Here is a 12,933-nt window from a genome sequence, read left to right as displayed (position 1 = left end):
TCCTCAGCTACTGAACTATTATAATCTGCAAGCCATTTCGGTGTTCCCCTTGTCATTAAGAGGGGGTGGCTCTATTTTTAAACAGTCTGCCTTACACACAGCTTTATGTCATCTTGACAACGATATATTTGGCCGTCTTAGTGTTTCTTTCCACTTTCGGAAAGAAGAGTCTTTCTACTGTACATGCGTGAGCACAGTAGATGTATGTGACGAGCTCCACCCGCAGCATGACACCACATTCCGTGGGAAGTGGATAGGAAATACAAGGCTGTCCTCATGGCTTGGTCATTTCCTTCATAGCCAAACCACTGTCTCTCTTGTTTTGGTTCTTGTCTTACCTCATCAATGTAAACTGAGCTGGCCGAGGTCTACTCATGAAAGACACCATATGCTCTGTGAGTAAGTAGTCATGCAAGCGTTTGCACGCAAAATATCCTCTCCAGAACATCAGCCTGTCCTTGGTTTTCATGTTGCTCTCATTGGTGTTTTGTGTCAATGGGCTTACCAATGTCTCAGTTAATCAACTCAACACCAATAATATAAAAAAGACTTGAGTTAGTATCTGATAGACGGTTTCCATGATGATGTAGTTCTTGTGCATGTGTGTGTGTGCGTGTGTGTGTGTGTGTGTGTGTGTGTGTGTGTGTGTGTGTGTGTGTGTGTGTGTGTGTGTGTGTGTGTGTGTGTGTGTGTGTGAGAGTGTGTGTGTGTGTGTGTGCGCTCACACATAAGGTCAAATATATTGCAGATCTTCTTTTATGGTTTATGCTTATGATAGCCCATTGTTTTGTGTTTTATGCAATTACCACACTGGACTGAATATGCTTAGAACACCTTTTCAGAGATTGCCCAAAACCAAAAACAACACATTTCTGTTTTAGTGTACATCCTTTTAACTTTAATGGTGAAGCGAAACAAAACAAAAATACTTTAAAATAAATTAGATAGAAAACTTAGCCACAAGCACATTTTTGATTTGTACAACAAAGCAATGCAACATATTGGTATCTGGATTTCCATATATACAGAATAAAATATAATTTTTTATTCTTAGTCCACTTGTTTCAGTGTCAATTATTTTGTATTGATAAAAGAAAATGAAAACAAATACAACCACATTTTTTTCTTCTTTTTTTTAACTTTTTCTCTATTAATATTTTTGTATGCATCAATGCACAGTGTAAGATACATTGTGCTTCTATAATGGTTAATGAGTCTATACTTCAAGACACAACTTTGTGAGAGAAAGTTTCGGTAACACTTTATTTGACATCCCGTTTTAAATGTGTATACTTTACATGGTATTAACCAAGAATCTATGTGCAATGGATACTTTCTTGTACAGGACTTCAACACTATCAACATTGAAATAGAATTCAATACAACTGGTAATTACCTGCTGTATCTAGTGCCAAATGATATATTGTGAAGCTTGTGTCAATGAATCTCAAAGAAGCCGAAGTGTAATGACTATGTATTAATAAGGCAAATTCTAAATAACTACCTGGTAAACAGTGGGCAGTAAAATAAAGTGTTACTAAGTTTCGAATTGCTTAATTTCAGACATCGAAAGAAACCAACTCTCCAAACAATTTGTTTTACTTGTTGTAAGATGGGACCTTCCAATATTTGGTGAGATATTTGGAAATATTAAACCGTTTTAACTAGATCTTCAGGATATTTCCAAATTCAATGGACACATTCATTTTCCTCCAAAACACAACAACATTGGACTACAGTAAGTGCTTTTTTTCAGTTACATTAATAATACACTCTCCAACAACATAGTAGTGTGTGAAAAACATAGGTTAGAATGAAGCATTATGGGAAATGAAGTCTACGTGCAGGAGCTGAAGGAATGTTTGGGCACTGATGCTAGGCTATGCTAATGCTGACCTGGACGTCTTTGTGAAGTGATTGCTAACAGCCTCACAATGATGGTTGGCAACACTCACACAAACTCTTTGGTGTGGTCAAAAAAATGCTGTAGTCATACATGTGTCTACGTGTTCTCGAAATGTTTTAAACTCACGTGCTCTATTGATTTGTCCATTCATAAGTGCTTTTTAACCTCTTTTAGAATACCATTTATATTTGTGACTAGGCTGATCAGAATGTTGGTATAGTGCAAACTGAAAACGTTCGTAACGTTTTTAAAAACAACAAAGAATAATATTATTATCAATAAAAAAATTATAATAATTATACATAGAGAAATGTTTGGTTCCAGCATCTGGTCAAACTTGTTTCTTTCAAGTATCTCTCAACACACACACACAAACACAGGCACACTCAAACAAACGTAAAACATACTTAAAAAAACGTTTCCTTTTTTTGTTTTGAAAAAGTAAACAATTGAGAAAATGAAACAGGCAAAATAAAAATACAAATCGTAATACTTGACAAGTTGCATAGTTTTGAGATTTTTCAGGCACCTCATTCGCATGGTCTCTCGTCTTGCAGTGCATGAAAGGAGCAACTACACCGCATCTGGGTCACATAAATATCCTCTCACCTCAATCTCTTTGTTTTGTAACAAAAATATATTAAATATTATTTTCTTTTTTTTCTGAAAGTGCCGCAGAGACTTCTCTGAGTTATAGATACCCCCTGGACTTGCCAACGACGGAGAACAAGCCAGTCATCAAGTCCAAATAGAAGTCGGTCTTGACAAGTGTCATGCGCTTAAGAGAGAGCGAGAGATAAAGGGAGAAGGGGAGAAGAACAGTGACGCAATGCATTCTCCTTCCTTCATCTACCTCCTCTTCTTTCATTTAGTTCTTTCTCTCTGGGCATGAGACCAACCTCCCAGCCCCACTAGTTCCGCTAGGCATTTAGGAGCAGCCGCACTCCTCTACGACCATGTTCTGGATGTCCTTTTTGACGATCTTCTGCTCTTCGTTGTAGTAGAGCATGGACATGGCGCGTAGCCGCGTCGGCACGCAGCATGACTTGATGTTCTGGAAGGGTGCGTAGCCCCGTATGCGGTAGTGGTTGATGACAGTGGAGTGGAAGGACAGCGAGGAGCCTGTAATGCTGGCTACGTGGCTGGGGCAGTCGCCTTCGCAGTAGTTGGCGTGGTAGCCCCCTGGCGCTATGATCCAGTCACTCCAGCCAATGTCCTTGAAATTGACGTAGAACTGGCGCTTGCAGCAGGCACTCACCTTGCCGTCGCACTCCAGGCCCCGCTTGCGGCGCCGCCGTGGCTCACCGCCCTCACCCTGCTGCACCACCGCCATCAGGAAGGGCCGGTGGGACTGCTCCCGCTCCTGGCCGCTACTGGCCGACACCAGGATGGGCGTGGCGCCAGCGTTGGCACACAGCGGGCAGGAGACCCTCAAACTGAGTGTACTGCCGCCGCGCTTCAGCAGGGCCTGGACGCTGGCCGAGACTGGAAAAGTGTGCCAGCCACTGCGCCGCGTGTCCACCACCTTCTCAGCCAACGGCACCGGCGCCGTCTCCTCACGGCCGTCTCCACCACGGCGCTGCTGCAGCAGGCGGATAGTGACCTTGGCACGGCTGCGGTTGGTCTTGGCTAGCCGGAGGAAGATCCATACATTAGCCTGCTCCACCAGAGACAGCTCGCCGCCCTCCTTGGAGATGAGGAAGTTGACCGCGCCCTGGGAGTCGCCTACAGAGGACGAGAAGTAGAGAGAGGATCGGAGGATTAGATTAGTAAAACTCTGTAATAAAGTCTGAGCTCATATCAGTGTAAGTAAAGGCTTTACTGCCTGGTTCTTGAACTGCAACGGCCACATCTGAGTCTGATGGGGTGTGATAGGGCCACATCAATGGGACAGAGTAATTTTAGGCATGGCACACGTATCATTAGCATTGCCTTGCTTGACATGACTCAACACAGTAAAGTTCTGATCTGTTTTTTAGGTTCAATAAATCAGCAATTCTGGGAACGTCATTTGGAAATGAATGTGTTATGTCCAATGCTGACAACAAAGTGAAAAGTATTTACAGGGGAGAGTCAAATGTACATTTTGGGTACAACATGCAAATATGTTTTGTGACATGTACACAGTCACTCACTGCGCACACACACACACTCATTCACAAGCACGAGCAAGCACATGGCATGACACAACACAAGAGGACTGTCCATGACATACTTAACAAACCTATCACAGAATATAATTTTGTGGTTTAAAAACCACAACATGGCATAACAAATTTTGCGTCTTCTTTACTGGTGATCATTATGGCAGCACACAATAGCCAGAGGCAAGTCTTTCAGAAATGTACAGTAAGAGGTTGAAGGATGTCAGTTATTACCCATAATAAGTACCCTTTTCACAGGCAGATGTGAATTCACTTGTGATGTGGCAACGTGTCTTCACAAGTGTCACTATGGGAGGCCTGCTGGTGTATTTGAGCTCAAATCTCTCAGCTCTGGATCAAAACTGGCTCATGTCCATGGCCCTAAGCAGAAGCATGGAGCAAGCCTCTGGAAAGCTTCTTCTAACAGATCATTTAGAACGTCTAGGCTAATCCCTTGCATTTACATAGGCAAATCTTTACAAAGTGATGTCTCAACAGCACATACAGTGAAGCTCACTTTCTGGCTATTAACTTTGGCTCTGTGTGCTCAGAGTAAGATATTCCTTTCCTCTCTTTTTGTGGACAGACACTGCGTGTTGTTGCTGAGCTAAATGTCCTCAGTGGCTGTGATGTCATTATTAGATGGGTCTGTTTTTTTAACTACACAAATGTCGCTTGAGTTGGACAGCCAGCATTTGTCATTGTAGACTCTCCCTCTAAGAAATCCCAATGAGTCCCAAAGTATTCCTAGTACTTCCATGGAGGTCATCATCAATGCTTTCTGTTTGTTTACCCCACATTTGGTTGCAACAACAATGGCGACAGTTCTCTCTGTGTGTGTGTTTTTGTGCGTGTCCACAGACCATACCCATCTGTCCAAACACAGCCGCTGCATCACAAACGCAGCCTAAAAATAATGGGCGTTTGCCAGCGGTGGCTCCGTCATTGTTCCTTCTTAATCCTGCACTGAGGCGAAAGAATGGGACTTGCGTTAGAGTTTCCTAAGCTGTACAAACCAAAGGGGGCCCTAACCCAAAGAAAACCCGCCCTTGGAAGTACATTTGAGTACACCGCTGCTCAACATGGTTCCTGAACACATTTGTGCGAAAAGAAGGGGAAAAGACTAAAGAGAGGTACAGTAATCCCTGAACAATAAACACCAATTGTGCTGACAAGAAGGACAGTTTGCGCAGCTGTCGCACACACAAAGATAGAAAATAACAATGACACATTCCTACCTCCCCCTTTGCTTGTCTTAAAAAAAATGGAGTGAGGGATGGGCTCAAAATACCTGAAAGCTTAGAGGAGCATAAGTGGGGGGGTTCTCTTCTATCCAAATACTCTCCTAATTAATGTGTCCAATAATCCCACTCTTTATCCAATTTACCTTTTTGATCCTTGAGGTTCCAGTCATATTTTATGGAGTCCTATTACTCCCACAGCCACTCCTGAGGCATCCCTTGCATGAAAAACATAACAACCAGAGAGAGGCCACTATAACACACTATCGAGGCATATCTTGTTTACCAATATAAGAGAAATGGAAAGTATTTTATAAAGGTTTACTGCCTAATTTGAGTTCAACAGAAATGCCTAGAGATTCACATGAACTCAATCCTATACAATCTGTGTCATTTTATCAGATTTTTTTGCAACCTGAGGTGACCTGCAAGTTGCGGTGGAGATAGTTGTAGCAGCTGTAATACCTGCCAACTCAAAGTCCACTAGTAGACCTACTTTCAGAGCAGACTAAACAGAGTACTCTTTTTCATATTTGCCTCTTTGCCAGCTGCAATTTTTTAAGAGTTCTGGTTTGATAGATCAAGCACTGAAAGATTACGGCTTACTGTCTCCTGGACAGCATCAGGTATAACCACATTTTATTTGTAAATATCTGAATTATATGAATTATCATCTTGATAAGTAAAAGGCTGAATGCATTTCTTGAAAAATGTAACGTTGTTCACAGAATTGTAGCTGCATTTTTCTCTGAAAGGGCCAATCATCTCATTCTTCCCAAGTGGATCGCTGTTCAATTTCGTACTTGCCTGCTCTAACAGCCATATGTGGCTCTCAAGATGTTCCAGGAATGTTCCTGGTATGTTCTAATGACAATGACAGCAATGTTTGGAGAGCTCTTGTACAAATAACCCAGTGTTCTATGAATGCCATTAGGATATACGTTAGATGTTATCACCCACCACCAAATTTAATCAGTTACATTTTAAGAATGCCTCTAAAACACGCATTGCAATTGTCTTGTGATAAACTTATAAAAATGTTGGAGGCTATCTCATGTGTACCTGAAGTCATTCCAATAGCATTCCCTAAACACTATTACAGGTTACAAGTCTAAGCCTTGGCTCATTGAATAACACATTCATGAAGGGCAAAACAGACAGTCAAAAAATGTATCATAAGGAATAAGGTTTTGAAGTGTCTGTCCTATATCTAGGAGATATAAGAAAGCTCTGGAAATATCTGTTGTTTTCTGGACATATATTTCATTTTCTTTGTCGGCACAAAACCTCCATACTTCCATTCATTTTTTTCTACCAGAACCAGGTTACCTTTAGACAAGTCCTATGACACTTGTGGGGGTCGAGAGCAAAACATATAGTTGTCATTTTAGTTTTTAGGCCAAACTGTTTAGACGCTAACGTTTTCGTGAGAAGACCGATTTTGGGGACGTATATCCTAATGGCATTCATAGAACACTGGGTTATTTGTACAAGAGCTCTCCAAACATTGCTGTAGCTCGGCCACCTTCCACCGCAGATGTGGAAGGCTGGCATAAGCAGATGTGGTGGATTGAGATGCAGCCCATGCAAAAAAAGAAAGATTTTTTTTTATTATGTTACTTAGATTGATGCACGGATTTGTAAATTGTAACCCTTTGGAAAACGTCAAACTAACATTCCATCTTGGCTGAGTTGATCAACTGACCACCGACTGACCACAGGAATTGCAAAGGTCAGTTGTGCCATCGGTCAAGTAAACCCTTTCACTTACTTCTTTGGACTCTCAGCCTTGCCATCTGGTACTCCACTGTCTCACTTGCAAAAATAATCTGTGCTGGCCTCTTTGGAAGGAGATGAACCAGCGGTGGGCTTCATTTATGACCCCGTATACACAATTAGACACCCAAACCCAGGAAGCGTTCACTCTGAGGCACAGCAGGCCAAGGCATCACAGGCCAAGGCACTCTCAAGACCAATGAGAAAAGTGGGGAGAAACACTCTAACCTTTGAAGAGTGGGAGAGTGAGAGACATTCTGTCTCTATCTAGCTGCTTTATTAATAATTTCTGTTTGGCTGGACTTCGATAAAGGAACTAGAACAGTCTCTATGAATCAACGTTTTGCCTGTCTTAGAGTCGGGGCACTTTCTTGGTGCGCTTTTGGAGTAGGCCTTGGCAGCATAATCATAATTTGGAGACATCAGAAAAGAGACCAAGTCGGCCATGTCACGCCTAGGCTCTTATAAAGGGCTTTGGCATCACATTCCTAAACATATTTTATTGCTCTGACTGCTAGCACAATAATGAATGGTAGTGACAGCATTGATGAAAAAAAACGTTGAGAATTTTTCTTTTTCCTTCAATATGTCTATGGGGCAATGCTTTTTTAGTGTTCTACTTTTAGCAGCACTGATGGTTCATTCATTGCATATACAGATATAGGATCTTAATTTGATCACCATGTTGCAGGATAACTTTTTTGCAATGCAGTAAATGTTAAACTTGTAATGTATTTGACATTTCAGACTTGATGAATTGCAATTGTCTTATAAACTGGCTAAAATGAAGATCCTACATCTGTACACTTCCCAAGGGAGAGATGAGACCATAGATGCGGGAAGTAGGGGGGCTGAGGGTGCAGCACCCCCGACAAATGAAAAAAATATAATAATAATAATAATAATAATAAATTATTGGAGAGGCATGGGAAGACAGCCACTCTTTTGTAACTGATGTGGAATGTGACCAAGTCAATGTCAGCCTCTCAAGTCCTTGTAAGAGGAGTCCTTGAGGTTGATAACTGATAACAGTGCTGAATACACAAAATGCATGACCGAGGAGGCCATTTTATTGGAACAATTAGTTAACTTTCACCTAATAGGCAGAGAATAACTGTTTTCTCATACAAATCTAAATCTTCTGTCTAATGCTTATCTCTAAGCCAAAACACCTGTAGTCTATGTAGCCTAATCAACATGGCCGGAGAATGCGGTGCGGTGAGAGATACACTGTGACCGGAAGATAAATGTGGACATCGGAATTTCACTAATGATGTGTTTAATTAATTGCTGTCCTCCACGGGTAGGTGAGTTGAAAGGGAGAGTGAACGCAGACTGTGGAGGAAATTGGCACTACCAGTATTCAACACTTTCCCCCCAGTGAGCAAGGTTCTTTCATGGGAGACTGTCCCAACAGCCCAAAATAATTATTGGGGTCCATATTCTGTTGAATGAAGCAATTATATGCAGCAGAATGCCCCTACTGCACGGTTAACCCTAGTTATTTACATGTTTTTTATTATTATGAAAGACCCCCAATCAGAAGTGTGGGAGGCCACTCTTACTTTTTAATCTAAAGTTAATTCAAACGCCTATTTATATCAAAGGGGAATGTTATGTTTTTTATATTTAAGCAATCAAGTACGGAGAACGTGAATGTGGAACCCAATAGTGACCCACACAGGAATCTGAAAGATTTCTTGAGTAGCCCACTCATGTCAAAACTACTCTGAATAAAGATTATGTGACTAAAGTCAGGCCACATCAACTTCTCGTCACAAATGGATTTCATAGAATGATTTACTACTCACAGGTTATGATCACTTGGGCTTTGAAATAGGTTAATGATTAATAATTTGGTCTCAATGTATTAGCTGTGACTGCATCCAGTTTAATTCAAATTATTGATTAATAATTTGTAGACAATATTTGTTTAACTAGGGCCACAGTATGGGCAAATTATGCGATCAAGGGATATGAACCAGACTGTATCCCCATGTGGTGTATATGGGCATAGCATGGTAAAGCCTTGCTAAGAGATGTATCAATGAGAAATGTAGGCATAAGCATAACAGAAAAATTAACAAAATGTCACTGTTGGAACTATATTTCCAATTGGAAATGTTGCATATCTTTTTGTCGGCTTGCTGATTTATGCTAAGGCTTTGGTGTAATAATATTTTGTCTGTCTGTTGAATTAATGTGAACTGGAGACATGGTATTTATGGTGGCGAATTGATGTGAACTTGAGACATGGTATTTACGGTGGCATACAGATGTAGGATCTTAATTTGATCACTTTTTTGTTGCTTTATTTCCACTTTAAAATGTCAAACTTGATTTTCCCTACAAAAAAATGTCCATGAATTGTAATCCACATCATAATTCACATTTCCTGTTACTGCATGATTATTTTCCTGCTGTTGCAAACTGGCTCAAATCTGTACTCTCTGACTCAGGTATTCCTAAATGGTTAAACTGTTCTTTGAAGTGTATGCTGTTGAAAATGTCAGGGAGGGAAACTGGCTTCTGTAATGAGCAGCATAGCATATTCTACTGCAAGGAAGGTAGCAAAACGGCTGTATTTTTTGACTCGGCTTTGTTTCCTCAACCTCATGACTCACATAACCTCAGTACATGAATCAATCAATGTCAAATTATTTGAACACGTTTTTCTCCAAATTCTGAATTGCAAAGTGTTGCTTTCACTGCCATGTTATAGCAACTTGACAACTTTTTCTAAGTTTACTGTAAAACACATTCTAGAATGAACATTTCTAGAATTCCTAAATGAAAGCTTGGAAACTTAAGTCTATTTAACTACCTCTATACAAGAAGAGCCTACTTTGAAAATGTACATAGTTTTCCTAGAATTCTTTGCTTGTACCTCCGTTTTTTTTTTTTACCACATAACAGGAACAACAACTTGACATCACACAAGGAGGGAAATTCTCATTGAAGTCTAAGTATTGGTTTTAAACATACACTGTGTGAGTGTAAGTACGGCAGTGGGATTCGCTAAATTTAGTCTGTCAAGTCCTAGTGAAGAGAGGCTCTTGAACTCACTGCAATTGTCAGTCATGACTTGGAGTGCACATCCTTTACACTCTCATTCAAGCACTCCTCTCTCTCCCCCGCTGCGACACAGACCCAAGACCACTCAAAATCACCTCGCCAATTATACAGTGCTGTTTTTAGGAATCCAATAGCTCTGTCTCTGACCCTTTCCAAAATACTGTACCGTAAAACATTCTGCACCTTCAATGACAGTCACAGTTTGCATTGCAAGGAAAAAGGAACAATGTTCTTTTGCTGACACAGTTCAGCTTTTTCTATATCCCATTTCCCCCTCCTGGACTATCTGAGGCAGAGCAGACCCAGATCTCTCTACACATCACACGCTTGACAGCACCTTTGAACACATCACTCCACAGACAACAGCCATCTTTAAACCCGTCTTGGAAGAACAAAAACGGAGTAGAGGCAGAAACTGGATAATAGTTATTTTTTGTTTAACCTGAGGAGCCTTTCTTTCAATAACTCTCTTTCTCGCTTGCTCGCTCGCTCTCTCTCGCTCGCTCTACCGTTTCTGAGCAAAGCACTCGCTTGGTCTCCCGGTGCGACCGCACTACTCTGAATAACTTCACAGCTGAGGGACTCAAGCCTGGGGGATTTCTAAGCAGATAATTGGTATTCTTTAAATCAGCAAGAGGTCATTAAGAACCTTAAGGGAGGGGTGGCAGGGGAAGGGGAGGATGCAAGCACCTCTCCGGGTAGAGTCAACAGGTTGAACTGTTCTATCGCACAGGTGGAATTAAGCAGGTAGACACTATCCCCCTCCTCTCAAAGAATTAGGTCTGCAAACCTGCCAAACTGGATTTCAGTCCTATAGCCTTTGTAGCATTTAGCAAGGCTGCCTGTTAGTTTTTTGCCTCCTTAGACAATAACCTTTCTGTTGTTCTTTCTATCACTCTATCTCTCTCTCACTCACACACGCACGCACAACCACCCCACCACACACACCTGTGGCACTCACCGGCCTCTGCAAAGGTAATGATCTCAGTCGTCTCGGCCATGTCGGCGGGGTCGAGACGCCCTTGGCCCTCGTCCTCAATCTGGACGCTGCCGTCCTCGGCCACGCGTCCCACATGCAGCTTGCGGATGGCATTGAGCAGAGCAGCGCGGGGCACCGGGTGCGTGACGTTGGGCCGCGCCTGCAGGTGCAGCATGTTGAGGATGTGCCTCTTCACTGCCTCCACCACGTCGGTTTTGCCGCCATCCTCCTCCTCGTTTAGCCGTGCCAGGGCACATGACGGGCAGTTGGTGACCTCCGGTGCCAGCTGGGATTGGGACTGGGTTTGTGGTGGCGTCTGGCCACCACCCATCGCTAAGGAGTCCGCCATGGGCAAAGAGCTGCCACCGGCGCAGCTATGGGTAAAGAGCAGAAAAATCCCACTCAGCAGGGGCAGAGGAGACATCCTAGACGAGACGAGGTCTGCTGTCCGGACAACTAAGAGCAACTCAGCACGCACCAACTGGCAGCCGAAATGATGATTGGCAGAAAAAGTGTAGGTCCTCCTGCCAAAAGAGGGGTGAGGGGAAATCCTCCAGACAAGGTATACTTAAAAAACTCTGGACAAATAAATATTGTAAGACTTGGACTAAAAGTTTTTAAAAAGTGACACCTTAAACTGAAGGAAAAGTGAGAACCAAAAATTATAATCCTAGAATTGAAAAATGAGAGCTGGATGGAGAAGGAGAGGTGTGGACAGAAGATGGTCTTGCCAGTGTTGGAGCGGAGAGGATGTCTGGTCCTTTGGGAAGTTTTGTGTGGGAAGGGCAGTCGTCTTCAGAAGGTTACCCCAGGGAAGTGGAGTTCTCTGTAGAGGTCTGGGAGTGCTCTCTGTGCACAAGTTGAATGGTTTTGTGAGAGTGGGCAGGGCTCTGTCTTTGCTGTCTCTCTCTCTCTCTCTCTCTCCCTCTGTACTTCTCCCTGTGTCTTACCGTAATTATACCTTCCTCCTCCCTCCCCTTCCTCCTGATCCCACCCTTTACTATCTCACTACTTCTGACTCATGTGTTTCACTAACTTTGCCTTTATTTATTTATTTTTTGGATTGTACTGTGTCTCACAGTGGAAGGCTTTCAAAAGTTTGGTCAATTTTGATTAATCACATTTGAAAATGCTTTAGTGGCAAATTATTTGCACTTCAAATGTTTTTTATCTTGTTGCTATGTCTCTTGTTGCTGCCAACCTCAACTTGCTCTGTTAAACTCACTTCTGTTAAATTCGACCAAATGGTTGTTGAATTATTTCTTATATAATTGTACACATTTGTTTGCAGTGATGTACAGTAAGAAGTTTTGATATGGCTTGTGTACATGTATTTAGACTGTGTTAAAAGTTGAAACTCTTAAAGTACAAATATTCAACTCATTTTGAAGATGGGCATGATTACCTTGTCTGGTTACAATGGCTAGATAGTATACAATATTAGGATTTTTTAAAGGACATGTGTTCACTTTAAATGCAGAATTTGTGGTCACTGGTAAACACCAATCAAAACACAAAAACTCCACAATGCGTCAAACCCACTATTACCCATGTTGTGTCATTGTTTTCCATGTATTTCTCCTCAGTTTGACGTGGATGGGATGATTTGGTTTTGTTTTTCCTAACTTCAGTATGAAGTTAGGCCCAGTCTGCCGATTCACCAGGAAGTGACTACGGGGTTAACTTCCTGTTTTAATGAGTTGAGGTCAGACGGCTGGGATTCTCCGTGACTCTTCGACATTACATCATCAAAGGCAAAGCAGGAGGCTAGTGTGAGTCGTCAGTGTATCCAAAAATGAACTCCAAGTCATG

The 12,933-nt window shown here is 42.0% G+C and overlaps 1 protein-coding gene across 1 annotated transcript; it reads right to left on the bottom strand.

Annotated features, from left to right (window-relative positions):
- Window positions 1–875: 875 nt before the first annotated feature.
- Window positions 876–12,031, bottom strand: inhbaa (inhibin subunit beta Aa). The gene is made up of 2 exons (XM_029756176.1): window positions 11,104–12,031; window positions 876–3,631 (listed from the first exon to the last, which is right to left on the bottom strand). The coding sequence occupies exons 1-2, from the start codon at window positions 11,543–11,545 to the stop codon at window positions 2,835–2,837; spliced, it is 1,239 nt and encodes a 412-aa protein (XP_029612036.1). The 5' UTR covers window positions 11,546–12,031; the 3' UTR covers window positions 876–2,834.
- Window positions 12,032–12,933: the final 902 nt, after the last annotated feature.

Source organism: Salmo trutta, chromosome 6 (genome assembly GCF_901001165.1).
Source record: "Salmo trutta chromosome 6, fSalTru1.1, whole genome shotgun sequence".
NCBI classification, from domain to species: domain Eukaryota; kingdom Metazoa; phylum Chordata; class Actinopteri; order Salmoniformes; family Salmonidae; genus Salmo; species Salmo trutta.
This window is presented reverse-complemented; position numbering and strand designations above follow the sequence as displayed.